The 14,278-nt window shown below is 44.4% G+C and overlaps 1 protein-coding gene across 1 annotated transcript in view; it reads left to right on the top strand.

The window, feature by feature from the left end:
* The window catches only part of HMCN1 (hemicentin 1), a 921,797-nt gene that overhangs the window by 513,920 nt on the left and 393,599 nt on the right, over positions 1-14,278 (top strand). The window contains exons 63-64 of the mRNA XM_075322013.1: positions 3,524-3,664; positions 3,771-3,930. Coding sequence (XP_075178128.1) covers positions 3,524-3,664; positions 3,771-3,930 — 301 coding nt within the window. The remainder of the gene's footprint in view (positions 1-3,523; positions 3,665-3,770; positions 3,931-14,278) is intronic.

Raw genomic sequence — 14,278 nt, 5'->3', positions numbered from 1 at the left:
ACAAAATATTGGAGTCAACAAATTGGCTCATAACAAGGTCTATCAGTTATGGTGTGACAAACATGGCAATGGACATGGCTCATATGCTTCGTAATAATGACATCATAGATGTCCATGCAAGCACCATGTGAAGCACCCTACACAAGTCTGGAGTGAGTGGCCCAAAAAAGCTAAAGAAGCCTCAACTTCAATATTATCATAAGAAGTGTCGGCTTGCATTTGCAAAGAAGTTCAAAGAATAGACAGTTGAAGATTAGAAAAGGGTGATTTGGAGTGATGAAACAAAAGTCACTAGACTATGCTCTGATAGGTGCCAAAGGGTCTGGAAGAAACAAGGGGAAAAGGGGCTAATGGTTCGAGAAATTGAAGGAACTGTAAAGTCCGATGGAGGAAGCCTGATGATATGGGGTTGTTTCACAGCCAAAAGCATTTGATAGTTTACCAGAATTGATGGTGGTCTCAATGCTGAGCTATATATGAGTATCCTACAAGATAAATTACTTCGTACACTCGAATACTATGGGTTTGAAAAGGACGACATAGTGTTCCAGCAAGTCATTGACCCAAAGAATACATCGAGATTGGTGAAGAAATGGTTCAATGACAATGAAGTAGAGGTGCTGGATTTGCCCCCACAGTCCTCTAACGTTAACAAAATTGAACACTAATGAATAGAGTTGAAGAAAATCAGTGAGTAGACCAGTATGCACCAACATTGGGATTGCGTTAAAAAGACCCGGAATCAGATTTTGGTTTAGACATGCTTGAATGTGATCAAGAGAATGTCCAGAAGGATTCAGTCAGTGTTGCAAGTCAAAGGTGGATTCCCAAATACTAACAAAATTAAAATTTAGATTTTAAGGAGAAAAACAATAACAATGCAGTGACATGACAAGAATCTGCATAACTAATCATATGCTAAATAATTGCAAGTCAAATTTATGTATGAGATAGCCAAGATTTTATAGTCTATAAAATGAAGTATATCTCATGCTCAAAGATGTAGTGGATGTGAGATATGGAGCCTAAAAGTTAAAAGTTTAAAACATTGTTACCCTTTTGCTTTGCAGTATACATCCCTCTCTTAGCTCCGTAGGATTACTAATATATTTCAATAATATAAAATGACAAAATTATACTAGAAACAAGCAAAAAAATCTTTCAACTTTTGTTTCTTTCATCACATACTTATTAACTCCGATGATTACATACACACAGATAGTATTTTGTATTACTGCCTTTAATCTATCTTCCTTGGGTCATATATTTCGGCTAGCAATCCACATGTGTCTCACAACAAAAGATGATGGAATTTGAGTTAATTCCTCTTGACAGAACTGGTGTAATTGTTTTGTAGACCTTTTCAAGAAACTCTTTTTCAGCTATCGATGTGCATTAGGTCAGGGCTTTATGATGGCCACTCCATTGCCTTCATTTAAGAAAAATCTTTAAGTAACAACTTTATAATTATGTTTAGAGTAATGTTTCCTTTGGAAGACGCATTTGCACTCACAATTTAACTACTTACTTTTTATGTCTTGAGACGTTTCTTCAATATCTTTAATATAATTTTCTTTTTCATAATGCCACCTATATTGTAAAGCACTGCAGTTGTGCTTACAACAAAACATCCCTTAACATAATGCTGCCACTACAGTCATTAACAGTTGGTGTCCTTTTGCATGTAAAGGTCCAGTCACACTAAGCAACTTACCAGCGATCCCAACAACGATAGGGATCGCTGGTAAGTTGCTAGGAGGTTGCTGGTGAGATGTCACACTTTGACGCTCCAGCGATCCCACCAGCAACCTGACCTGGCAGGGATCGCTGGAGCGTGGCTACACGAGTTGCTGGTGAGCTCACCAGCAACCAGTGACCAGCCACACGTGCAGAGAGCAGGGAGCAGCGCACACTGAGCGCTGGCTCCCTGCTCTCCTAGTACAGCACACATCGGGTTAATTACCCGATGTGTGCTGCAGCTACATGTGCACAGAGCAGGGAGCAGCGCACAATGCTTAGCGCTGGCTCCCTGCTCTCCTGGCTACAGCACACATCGGGTTAATTAACCCGATGTGTCCTGCAGCTACATGTGCACAGAGCAGGAGCCGGCACTGACAGTGAGAGCGGCTGAGGCTGGTATCAAAGGTAAATATCGGGTAACCAAGGACAGGGCTTCTTGGTTACCCGAAGTTTACATTGGTTACCAGCCTCCGCAGAAGCCGGCTCCTGCTGCCTGCACATTTAGTTGTTGCTGTCTCGCTGTCACACACAGCGATCTGTGCTTCACAGCGGGACAGCAACAACTAAAAAATGGCCCAGGACATTCAGCAACAACCAACGACCTCACAGCAGGGGCCAGGTTGTTGCTGGATGTCACACACAGCAACATCGCTAGCAACTTCACAAAAGTTGTTCGTTACCAGCGATGTTGCTAGCGATGTTGCTTAAGGCCCCGTCACACTAAGCAACATCGCTAGCAACATCGCTGGTAACGAACAACTTTGCTAGCGATGTTGCTGTGTGTGACATCCAGCAACAACCTGGCCCCTGCTGTGAGGTCGTTGGTTGTTGCTGAATGTCCTGGGCCATTTTTTAGTTGTTGCTGTCCCGCTGTGAAGCACAGATCGCTGTGTGTGACAGCGAGACAGCAACAACTAATGTGCAGTGAGCAGGGAGCCAGCTTCTGCTGAGGCTGGTAACCAATGTAAACATCGGGTAACCAAGAAGCCCTGTCCTTGGTTACCCGATATTTACCTTTGATACCAGCCTCCTCCACTCTCACTGTCAGTGCCGGCTCCTGCTCTGTGCACATGTAGCTGCAGCACACATCAGGTAATTAACCCGATGTGTGCTGTAACTAGGAGAGCAAGGAGCCAGCGCTAAGCATTGTGCGCTGCTCCCTGCTCTGTGCACATTTAGCTGCAGCACACATCGGGTTAATTAACCTGATGTGTGCTGTAACTAGGAGACTGGGGGCTGGTCACTGGTTGCTGGTGAGCTCACCAGCAACTCGTGTAGCCACGCTCCAGCGATCCCTGCCAGGTCAGGTTGCTGGTGGGATCGCTGGAGCGTCGCAGTGTGACAGCTCACCAGCAACCTCCTAGCAACTTACCAGCGATCCCTATCGTTGTTGGGATCGCTGGTAAGTTGCTTAGTGTGACTGGACCTTAAGTGTGACGGGGCCTTAAACCTCCTTGTTTGTCTTCACAGATAACAGTGGTCACTTTAACCAAACAATTCAATTTTTATTTAAGAGTCCTCAAAAAAGCAATAGCTTTATATGTACAGCTGAAAACTTTTAACTTAGATTTTTTTGGGTCGTTTTGAAGCAGTGTCTTCTCTCTTACTTATCACAAGCAGAAATTAGAGGACGGTGTTCAATTCTGTGCCCACAATCATCTGCCTGGCTTCCTAGATGCCTTCACTTCTTGCTCAACACAAGTTGATGTCATGATATTATTCCATTTAAAATCATGTTTGAGTAACTATTCTTCCTTAATGTCTTCTTACATGGATCTTTCAGATTATTTGGACACTGACTTTCTCGCTGGTGGGAGCAAAATGAAGATAGGTAGAGCTCAGCTCTCCAATAGTGGAAATTACACATGTATAGCAACCAACATGAAAGGCAGAGCCCAGAAAGACTACATTCTGACAATTCAAGGCAAGAATTTCATAGTTTTTTCTGTTATTGTAAATGATCATATCTTAGTTGAGCCTAAACAGAATTATAGTTTTAATGTATATAATAATAATGTAAACATTTACAGTTCCTCCTAGTATTACTGGCTCTGGAATGGCAAATGAGATCAATGCTTTACCAGCAGACGACATACAGCTGGTATGTGACGCCAAAGGAATTCCTGAACCCGTCATTTCTTGGTTAAAGGATGGTAAACGCATAAACAGTGACCATCGCCTTAGAATTATGTAAGAATTTACTCTCCTCTAATATAACTAGTATGATGGATATGTTTATAGCTAAGATTTTTATAGGCAAGTACATGAACATATGTCTCACTTCTAATTTAAGGAATGTGTCTGAAAGGAAGTTTACTAAGTCGTTTAATGTACTCCAAATAATGTAGCCAACAGCATGTGACTCATTCAGAAAGGGGTTAAAAATGTACCGAACATTATATATTATTGCCAAAGAAACCAACAACATAATTTTAAGCATTTCACAGGAATAGGGTATCACTTAATGAATGATTGGTGGTCAAATCTTTCTAATATTCAAATTTGCCAAGTTCAGCAAACTGTTCCAAAAAATTTGATTCACGGTGAATTTATTCAATTGTAAGTACTCCAATTGAAAGGATGTATTGTAAGGTTCAAAAATATTTGGATATTGACCGATCTTTGTGATTTTTGCTTGACATGCCACTAGTTTTGAATTAGAATTAAACAAATGAGATGCAACTGAATTGTAGACTTTCAGCTTCAATTAAAGGGATTGAACAAAAATATCCTGTGAAAGATTTACGAATTGCAACTATTTTTTTTTACAAAGCCTCCTCATGTCAGAAGATCAAAATTAATTCGAAAAATTAAGTTTACCATAAATAAAATGTTAATTTTTAAAACTTTGTAGAGAATCCTCTGCAGGCAATGACTGCCTGAACTCTAGAAGCCATGGACTTTTTCTCCTTTGTGATGCTTTGCCAGCCTTTATTACAACTAACTTCAATTGTTGCTTGTTTGTGGGTCTCTCTGCCTTAAATTTTGCCTTAAGTATGTGGAATGCAACTCGATGAATTTAAGATTTGGTGACTGATGAAGTCATTACACAATATTGCATTTCTTTGCATTAAAAAACTCCTGGGTTGTTTTTGCAGTATGTTATTTGTCCATTTGCATTGTGAAGCGACATCCAATCAACCTTTCTGCATTTGGTTGAAAATGAGCAGAAAGTATAGCCCTGTACTCTTCAGAATTAATGTGGCTGCTTCTATCTCCAGTCACATCATCAAAAAACACTATGACCCAGGGGCATTGAAAGCCATGCATGCCCATGCTGTCACACTGCCTCCGCCATGTTTTACCGAGGATGTGCTCTGCCTTGGATCATGAGCCAATCCAAACCTTCGCCATACTTTCTTCTTACCATCATTCTGATACTGTTTGATAGTGATGAGCGAACCTCCCAAGGTTTGGTTCGTGTTCACCGAATTTACCTGTGTTTGCTAAACAGTTCCACAAACATATGCAAAAATAATTAAATCCAATGTGAGGCAAAAGTATGTGTTAGTAAGGGCTAGGGGCCTGGTGTTAGTAATATATAGGGGGCTGCTGTTAGTAAGCGCTAAGGGGGCTGCATAAGAAAGAAAATTGGGAATAAACCAGGAGAGTTATACTTATCGACCTTCCCCGCTGCTGTAACACTACTTATGGGTCTGCTCATTAAAGCTCATACATATTCACTGCTTCCACTGCACACCTGCAGTCCAGGCGTCAGTGATTGGGATGCAATCAGACTGTGTGCCCTACCTTGTGTGACAGCGTCTGTAATTGTCTGTGATGCTGTCTGTATACTGACAGTGGTGTAAGAATAAATAAAAAAAATGGCCAAGGGTCCCCGTATGTTGGTATACTCAGCACAAATAAAACATACGGCTACAGGCTGCAGCCACCAGCCGTGCACGTTATCTTGGCTGTGTACCAAAATACGAGGGACTCCATGCACCTATTTGTAACTATTTAAATAAACAATTTTAAAAAATGACATGTCCCTCTCCCATTTTTGATACCCAGCCATGATAAAGTCGACAGCTGGAGGTTAGTATCTCAACCTGAGGAGACCCATGGCTATTGAACCTCCCCCAGCCTAAAAATAGTTGCCTGCAGCTGCCCAGAATTGTCACATCCATTAGATGTGACAATACCAGTGCTTTACTTGGCTCATCCTGCATGATGAACCGGTTTTCTCCAGGCTGAGAATACCATCTCCCAGTTGTAGGCTTTATCATGGCTGAGATGCAAAATTTGGGGGACCGCATGTTTTTTTTAAAATTATTTATTTAAATAGCAAAAAAAGCTGCGTAGAGTTTCACAGCCAACATAACACGCACGACTGGAGGTTGGACCCTATACTATTAGTTTTATTTATTTATTTTTACATTAGGGGATCCAGACAGCCTCTCTGATTGTAACTAATCAGAGAAGTCATCAAGCCGACAGTCTCACTGCAGCCAGTCACAGACACTGTCACAGATGGTGGGCTGGAGAAGCAATGAATATGTATGAGAAATAGTGTGACAGCCACGCGCAGAGTGCCATGCGCAGAGTCTTATAAGTAATCCTTTCATCAAACACCTCCGCCCTCGCCCTCCCTACTAGAGATAAGCGAACCTCGCAGGGCTTAGTTCGCTGAGCCCAACCGAACAAGTGGTATGCTCATCAAACCTTTATCGAACCAAACTTTGAACCTTTATCGAACCTTTTTGAACCTCATTGAATTCACTGGGAGCCCAAACTTAAGGCAGATAAAACACCTTTAGGGAGGTTGAAAAGCTTCCAAAACAGCAAAAATATATTTTACAGTGCAGCACCACCATAGTTTTGGTATAGTTATTAGCTTCCTAGACTATTGACATAATAAATATAGAGGTGGATGAGAGACAGGTATATAGCTGGTGCTCCCATATGCCTTCCAGTACAGACAAGAGACAACTTTGTGACCTATGCAGTAGTCTTGACATTGAAAATCCTTTTAGGAAGACAGCAGTACAGTAGTATCAATTGCCCCCCTCCCCATAGGGGTTTAAAAAAGCAGGGAGGTACGGTCCATGCAACACACAGGCTGTGGCCCGGCATTTCAATTTTAAAAATGAAGACATGCTAGAGTGACCAATGTAGGCCTCTTACTCCTAGAAGACTTGCACTACCAACAGGACACAACTCTGAGACACATCTTGTAGTCTCGATATTCAAAATCCTTTCAGGCTGACAGCAGTACAGTAGCATCAATTGTCCCCCTCCCCATAGGGCCTTAAAAGAACAGGGAGGTACAGTCCATGCAACACACAGGCTGTGGCCTGGTTTTTCAATTTCAAAAATCAAGACATGGTAGAGTGACTGGTGTAGGCCTCATAGTCCCAGAAGACTAGCTTTACCCATAAGACACAACTTTGAGACCTACATATCTTGTAATCTTGACATTCAAAATCCTTTCAGGCAGACAGCAATACAGTAGCATCAATTGCCCCCTCCCCATTGGGCCTTAAAAGAGCAGGGAGCTACGGTCCATGCAACACACAGGCTGTGGCCTGGCATTTCAATTTGAAAAATTAAGACCTGCTAGAGTGACCAGTGTATGCCTCTTACTCCCAAAAGAGTGGCACTACCCACAAGACACAACTTTGAGACCTATCTTGTAGTCTCGACATTAAAAATCTTTTCAGGCTGACAGTAGTACAGTAGCATCAATTGCCCCCCTCCCCATAGGGCTTTAATAGATCAGGGAGGTATGGTCCATGCAACAGACAGGCTGTGGCCCAGCATTTCAATTTTAAAAATGAAGCCATGCTAGAATGACTGGTGTAGGCCCCCATCTCCTAGAAAACTGGCACTACCCACAAGACTCAACTTTCAGACCTATCTTGTAGTCTCAATATTCAAAATCCTTTCAGGCTGATAGCAGTACAGTAGCATCATTTTGCCCCTTCCCCATAGGACCTTTAAGAGCAGGGAGGTGCGGTCCATGCAACACACAGGCTGTTCCCCGGCATTTCAATTTTAAAAATGAAGACATGCTAGAGTGACTGGTGTAGGCCTCTTACTCCCAGAAGACTGGAACTACCAACAAGACACAACTTTGAAGCCTATCTTGTAGTCTCGAAATTAAAAATCCTTTCAAGCAGATTATCATTTTCGTTCTCATGTTTCTTGGGATACGATGAGCCGGTATTTGCTCACTAGACCTTTGATGATCAGAACATCCCACCCGTACACCTCCAGCACCCCGCTGCCTATTCCCCCTTTTATGACAACCATGTCTTCATTTACCACTCATGGTTAATGTATCCTTACCCTTTCAACAGATGTTTCACAACCCTACGCCCACACTTGTCAGACTCCTGACACAAAAGATAAATTATTTATTTCCTGCCTGAGTTTGCAATATTGTGAAGGCACTAAAAGGTACCACTACCTACAAATGTGGTTCACTCCATAATTTTGAGCAGAAATGAAAATGTGCCAAGAAGACCTTTTTAGCTTGTTCAATAGCAAATTTTCGGCAGGAATCACTAACAGTACCTATACATGTTTTTCACTGTGGAATTTTGAGCAGGCAATTCAAGTTGCCAAGAAGCATTGTTTAGTTACTTCCCTAACAACCTTTTTAGACCAGGCACTAATAAGTAACAATACCTAAAAATGTGTTGAATTTTGAGCAGGCAATTATAATTGCCAAGAACCAGTTTTTAGATACATTCCTAGCAACTTTTTTAGGCCAGGAACTAATAAGTAACAATACATATAACTGTGTTTGCAGAATTTTCAGCAGGCAATTTAAATTGCCAAGAAACACTTTTTACATACTTTCCTAGCAACTTTTTTAGGCCAAGCACTAATAATTAAAAATACTTATAACTGTGTTTGTAGAATTTTGAGCATGGAACCGGTTTTTAAATACTTCCGTTGCAACTTTTTTATGCCAGACACTAACAAGTAACAATACCTATAAATGTGTTTGAAGAATTTTGAGCAGGCAATTAAAATTGCCAAGAACAACTTTTTAGTTTGTTGCCATCAAAATTTACAGCAGGCCAGGGACTACAACCTAACAATACCTATAAATGTGTTCGACTGCATAATTTGGAGCAGGCACCTATTTAGATGCTTCACTGACAAATCTTTAGCAGGCACTGGAACTACCAATCCCTATTTTGATTATGAAATGTGCCGATTTGTGGCACACACACCTTTCCCTACACTGCATGTCCCTATTCTAAACTATCTCACCTACCTAGAATTAAACCCCTTGCTAAGCTCACCTACACTGCGCAACACTATTCTAAGCACCGGCAGCAGCACCTTCCCTAATGTTTCACATTCAAAAAATGGCGCCAACGCAACATGTCTGCAATTTATATGCACACGGACATGTGACTTAGGCCCGCTTTACATGCTACAACATCGCTAGCAATTGCTAGCGATGTCGAGCGCGACAGCACCCGCCCCTGTCGTTGTAATGATATGTGGTGATCGCTGCCGTAGCGAACATTATCGCTACGGCAGCATCACACGTACATACCTGTGTAGCGACGTCGCTGTGACCGGCGAACCGCCTCCTTTCTAAGTGGGCAGTTCGTTCAGCATCACAGCGACATCACAGCAGCGTCACTGAACCGCCGCCCAAGAGAAAAGGAGAGGAGGAGATGAGCGGCCGGAACATGCCGCCTACCTCCTTCCTTCCTCCTTCTTTATGAACCTTGCTGCACTGTGATTGGCTGCAGTAACATCCACAATTAAAGTTAAGTAACAAAAAAATGGCGCTGTGAACCAAAAGGCTTCTCCCGGTCTAGAGTACCTGCCTCCTCCACTGATTTACCCATCCTCATATCAGACAGCACCACATTCCTATACGAAAGCAGAAAATGCTATTGCAAAAGCATTTTTGGAAATGTGGCCAGTGTTCGGGGGCAGAGAGCAAGCAAAAATGAACATTACCATCTCTTGGGGAAAGTGCTCAGGGTTACCGAGCCTGAACGAACAAGCTAAGGCTCGTGCCAAATTTGAAATTGACGAACCTTGCCTCTACCCCCCCATCCTTTCTGCTCATCATGCAGCGCCTTTTTCTTAGCCAAAGTCATAATAACATAGAAAAAAAGCATTAGTGCAACCTCGAACAGTTACTGAACAAAGCCGAACATTGACTGTTTTTTTTAAAAAAAGTGCTCGGGCTTACAAACATGAATCCAAATGGGCAAGGTTCATTTTGAATTTGAAATTGACAAACCTTTTTCACACAAGTTTGCTAATCTTTACTGGTTGATCGTAGTTTAATCTGTCCAAAGAATGCTTTTCCACAACTGAGCTGGCTTCTTTAGATTTTTTTTATGGCAAAATCTAATCTGACCTTTTTAGTTTTAAGGCTTATTAATTGTGTGCACCTTGTGGTGACCCCTCTGTACATGTTCTCATGAAGTTTTCTTTTTAAGGTAGACTTAGATACTGAAACACCTGCTCCCTGGAGAGTGTTTTTTACTTGAGTGGATGTTGCAAAAGGGTTTTTCTTCACCATGGAAAGGATTCTGTAATCATCTACCACTGTTGTCTTCTGTGGACATTCCCTTTTTGTGTTCCCAAGATCACCAGTGCTCTCTTTTTTTAGTACCAAACTGTTGATTTCGCCACTCCAACATGTCTGCTATCTAATAGATTTCTTCATTTTATTTTATCTCATGTCACAGCCCTGCTCATTTTCACAATAACGTTCCTTTGACAGTTGAGACACTTTTGGAGCAGTGTTTCTTCAGTCTGCAACCCATCCTCACAAGGGACTAGGATGGGCTGCAGTTTGAAATTTGTGACAAAAAGAGCCATGTCTATCACATTCCCTGAGAATACCTTTAAGATAATGTACATTTGTGAGAAATTGCTTTGCCATATCTGAAAGATGTATCATCCCATGCATAATACAGAGAACTAAGTAGTCTGCAGGCTGCAATTATTCATCACCAAATCATAAATAGTGGTTGTACAGGACTGACAGACATGACAGAGACCAGAGAACATAGCTACTAAATATAAACCACTCTAAGGATATGTGCATATAACGCCTTTTTCAAGCAAAGTTCACTTGAAATCCACCTAAAAAAAACACCCTCCATAAAATGACATGGTGCACATGTTCTGCCTTATGTCACTTCTTTTACTTACTCCAGGGTTCGGAAACCGTGAGTTGGTTAAAAAAAGTGAGATTGTCAATTCTTTGGATGAACATAGAGCAAATTCAAAAACCAGCGACAGAGTCATTGCAACAACAATAGCAAAGCCGCCTTGGGAAAACAACAATAGATAGTTTACCTAAGGTGACTTCACCAGGGAAGACTCAGTTGTCATGTGCAGATGTGAAGCCCCCGCTCACCTTCAGGTCGCCTCAGGGTCTTCACGTGCTGGGAATCTTCTGGCAACAGGTATGTCAGGTTAACTTTAATAGGAATCGTGATGCCACTCTTGGTGTTGCGGTCAGGGGGTGACCGCCACTGCAGTTTAACGAGCGTCTGGGGCTGATGGTGTCTGCAGTCTGGTGTTATGGCCTCCCGAGAGTGAGGCTGGCCCCAGGGGCTTAGGTGTATGTGCGTGGAACCACAGGTCGCAGAATAACTCAAATACAGTCCAGAAATGTCTTTCAGGGTTTTTACTCACGTTCAGTTGGTAGTTGTGAGGCAAGTCGGGCGATACTGAGACAAACTTCAGGGAGAACCAGGTATCCTTCAGGCTGATCCAGGGGTGACTGCTGACTCGCCTTCCTAGCACCTTTGTTTCGGATCACCCCAGACTTAAAGTACCGTGGTATGCATCCAGGGAAGTCGCGGCTGCCTTCCTCCCCTTTCTGATCCGTTTGCTAACAGCATGGACCAAGGATAAGATGGCTCAAGGCTCGATCCTCCTTATGGGCCCCCTCGTTGCTGTTGATGCTCGGGTTCTGTGTTGGTTGGCGTGGAACCTCCAGTCCCACCGCCTAGAGGATTTAGCAGACCACTAAATGGATGTCTAGCTCTAGGGACCTGTACCCCGTGTGTGCATTCATTACCAGGAGTCCTCGTACTCAACTCCTTACTGCTCTCTCTCTTCGGGTGTCTTTCAGTCTGACTTGGTGGTAATGTTCTCCCCCCCAGCAGCCACTGCACGTGCAGGGTCTGACAGTGTTCCACTCTTAAGCCCTACACTTCAAACATGGCTGCTCCACTCCTTCTCCTCTGAATGCCACTTCACAACTCTCTAGTCTCCAGTCCCACTACCCACCACTAGCTGGGATGCGAGGGCTACGCCCCCTTTCTGGGTCTGCCCAGGGGTCCCCTCTAAGCTGTGTGTGTGTGTGTGTGTCCTGGGTACTTCGTGTCTGTGCGTACACACCCTACTCAGCCTTTGGGATTACCTGTTTGTACTGACCCAGCATGGGTGCAGTACTCAGTGGTGCCTGACCAGGTCAGGGGCGCCACATTCTCCCTTAGTTATCAACAGCATGTTCTCGGGCTGTAAAGACAAAAACATTTTAAAAGTGCAAACTTTTCACATAAAAACATTTAAAACATTATAAAAACATTCCAGGTACCATTTTTCACCACCCTCCAACCACAAGTCCGTTACCCACCCAAAACCCTCTCAGCTGCTTTTCCTTGGGATGGTGGTAAAAGGTAGGCCCCATAAACAGGCGTACCCGCTTCCGCGTGGTGGAGAGCCAGGCCCCATAAACAGGCGTGCTCCCTTGTCGTAGGCGAGCCAGGCCCCATAAACAGGTGTGCTCTTAGCTTTTGGACAGCAAGCGCCATCACAGGCATGCTTCCTGGTGATGCAGAGCCAGGCCCCATAAACAGGCATGCTCTGAGTTGGTACCGCTGGGGTAACTACATACACTGCGAGAGTTTGTGGCTATAGCCAGTTCATAGCCTTATGGTCCGTATTTTCAAAATGCACAAAATCAGGTGCTTAAAACATGTAGAACAGTTCTCACAACAGTTTTTGTGGGCGCATCTTGAACTTCAACGTTGCTGAACTGGTAACTCTGTCAACTTTACTTTTCTTCACTGGGATCAAACAGACTTTCTTCTCTCAAAACAAGGGCTCTTGCTTGCAGGGCTCTAATACCTGGAGGTTGTTGCATCTTCATTTTCAGTGTGGTCTTCTTTCTTTTGCACATTTTCAGTATGGTCTTTATTCTTTTGCCCATCTTCAGTATCCCCTAGCAGTGGCGATAACTCTGGGGACCTGGTAGGAGTTGCAGGGACGGAGCTTGGGCTTGCTACCGTATGCTTGGAGCACTGTACAACATCCAGGGCATACCAGCCCCTCTCACCCATGTGCCTTGTGTACTCCACGACGTCGCCCATGTAGAGGTCTCGGCGAGGGTGTCCTCTGGGCAGGTGGGGCCGGACATCCCTTCTGGACACAAATATACCCTCTTTGACACCAGCCTCCACAATAAAACCGTAGCCGGTTCGCAGGTTGAATTCCTCAACCACTCCGCGGTGGAGGGAACATCTCACCTGGTGCTTGGCTCGTCTAAGGGATTGTTTCTCCTCTAGATCCCGGGCCGTCATCAGCCCCTTCTCAGGGAAGGTTTGTACCGGAGGTTGCCTTGCCCTTACGTGGCGCCGTCCTCTGCTGGCTGGCCTCCATATCACCATCACTTCACTGTCTGCAGGCTCCCAGGTTACACTCATGCTGGGCATAAAGATCTCTAGTGCTTCTTCCTCCGATTTCACTGGCACCGGACGTCATAGCCGGGGTCACAGCGGGACCCGCGGCAGGGATTGCCTCCGGTAGCAGCACCAGCGGGGTCAGCACACCCGAGCAGGCAGGCTCAGCGTGGGACTCACCCAAGGGCATCAGCAAGGGGGTCTGGGTGGCCACTTCCCAGCATTGCACTTGTCGCGTGGTCCACCTTTCGTAGGCCCGAACCGCCACAGCCGTCTCCCGTAGCTCCAAGCGCCACTCCATCACTTGCTGGAGGATCCTTGCTTGCATCCGGTCACAGAACTGGGCGAGCTCCCAGTCCCACCAGGCGGCAGTGCCTGGTTCTGGCTCGCTGCGTGCAGATGCCATCCTCTCTCCATCGCTGCTTACCAAGTTCTGGTCACCCTGCAGCCTGAGTTTCATTTTCTCTCTCCTTCATAGGACTTGAACATTCCAGCAGTCCAGGAGCAGATCCTCCCTCATCTTCTCTGTGCACTCCACCTGAGCGCTTCAGGAGCCGCTGGATCACCACACCTCTTCGTGGGCGGTTACTTCTTTTTGCGCGGGTTGCTGTTGTTTCTTGATGCGCTCCCTGTGGTGGCAATATGGCGGCGTTTTAAATTTTTCAAGCGGACCGCCAAGGCGCACGGTCACCTGTCTGAACAGGTCTAGTCCTTATCCTGTTCGAGACACCAGATGTGAAGCCCCCGCTCACCTCAGGTTGCCTCAGCGTCTTCACGTGCTAAAAATCTTCTGGCAACAGGTATGTCAGGTTAACTTTAATAGGAATCGTGACGTCACTCTTGGTGTTGCGGTCAGGGGCTGACCACCACTGCAGTTTAACGAGCGTGTGGGGCTGATGGTGTCTGCA

Source organism: Anomaloglossus baeobatrachus, chromosome 8 (genome assembly GCF_048569485.1).
Source record: "Anomaloglossus baeobatrachus isolate aAnoBae1 chromosome 8, aAnoBae1.hap1, whole genome shotgun sequence".
NCBI classification, from domain to species: Eukaryota; Metazoa; Chordata; class Amphibia; order Anura; family Aromobatidae; genus Anomaloglossus; species Anomaloglossus baeobatrachus.
The sequence above is the reverse complement of the archived record's forward strand: the minus strand, read 5'-3'. Positions and strand labels throughout refer to the sequence as shown.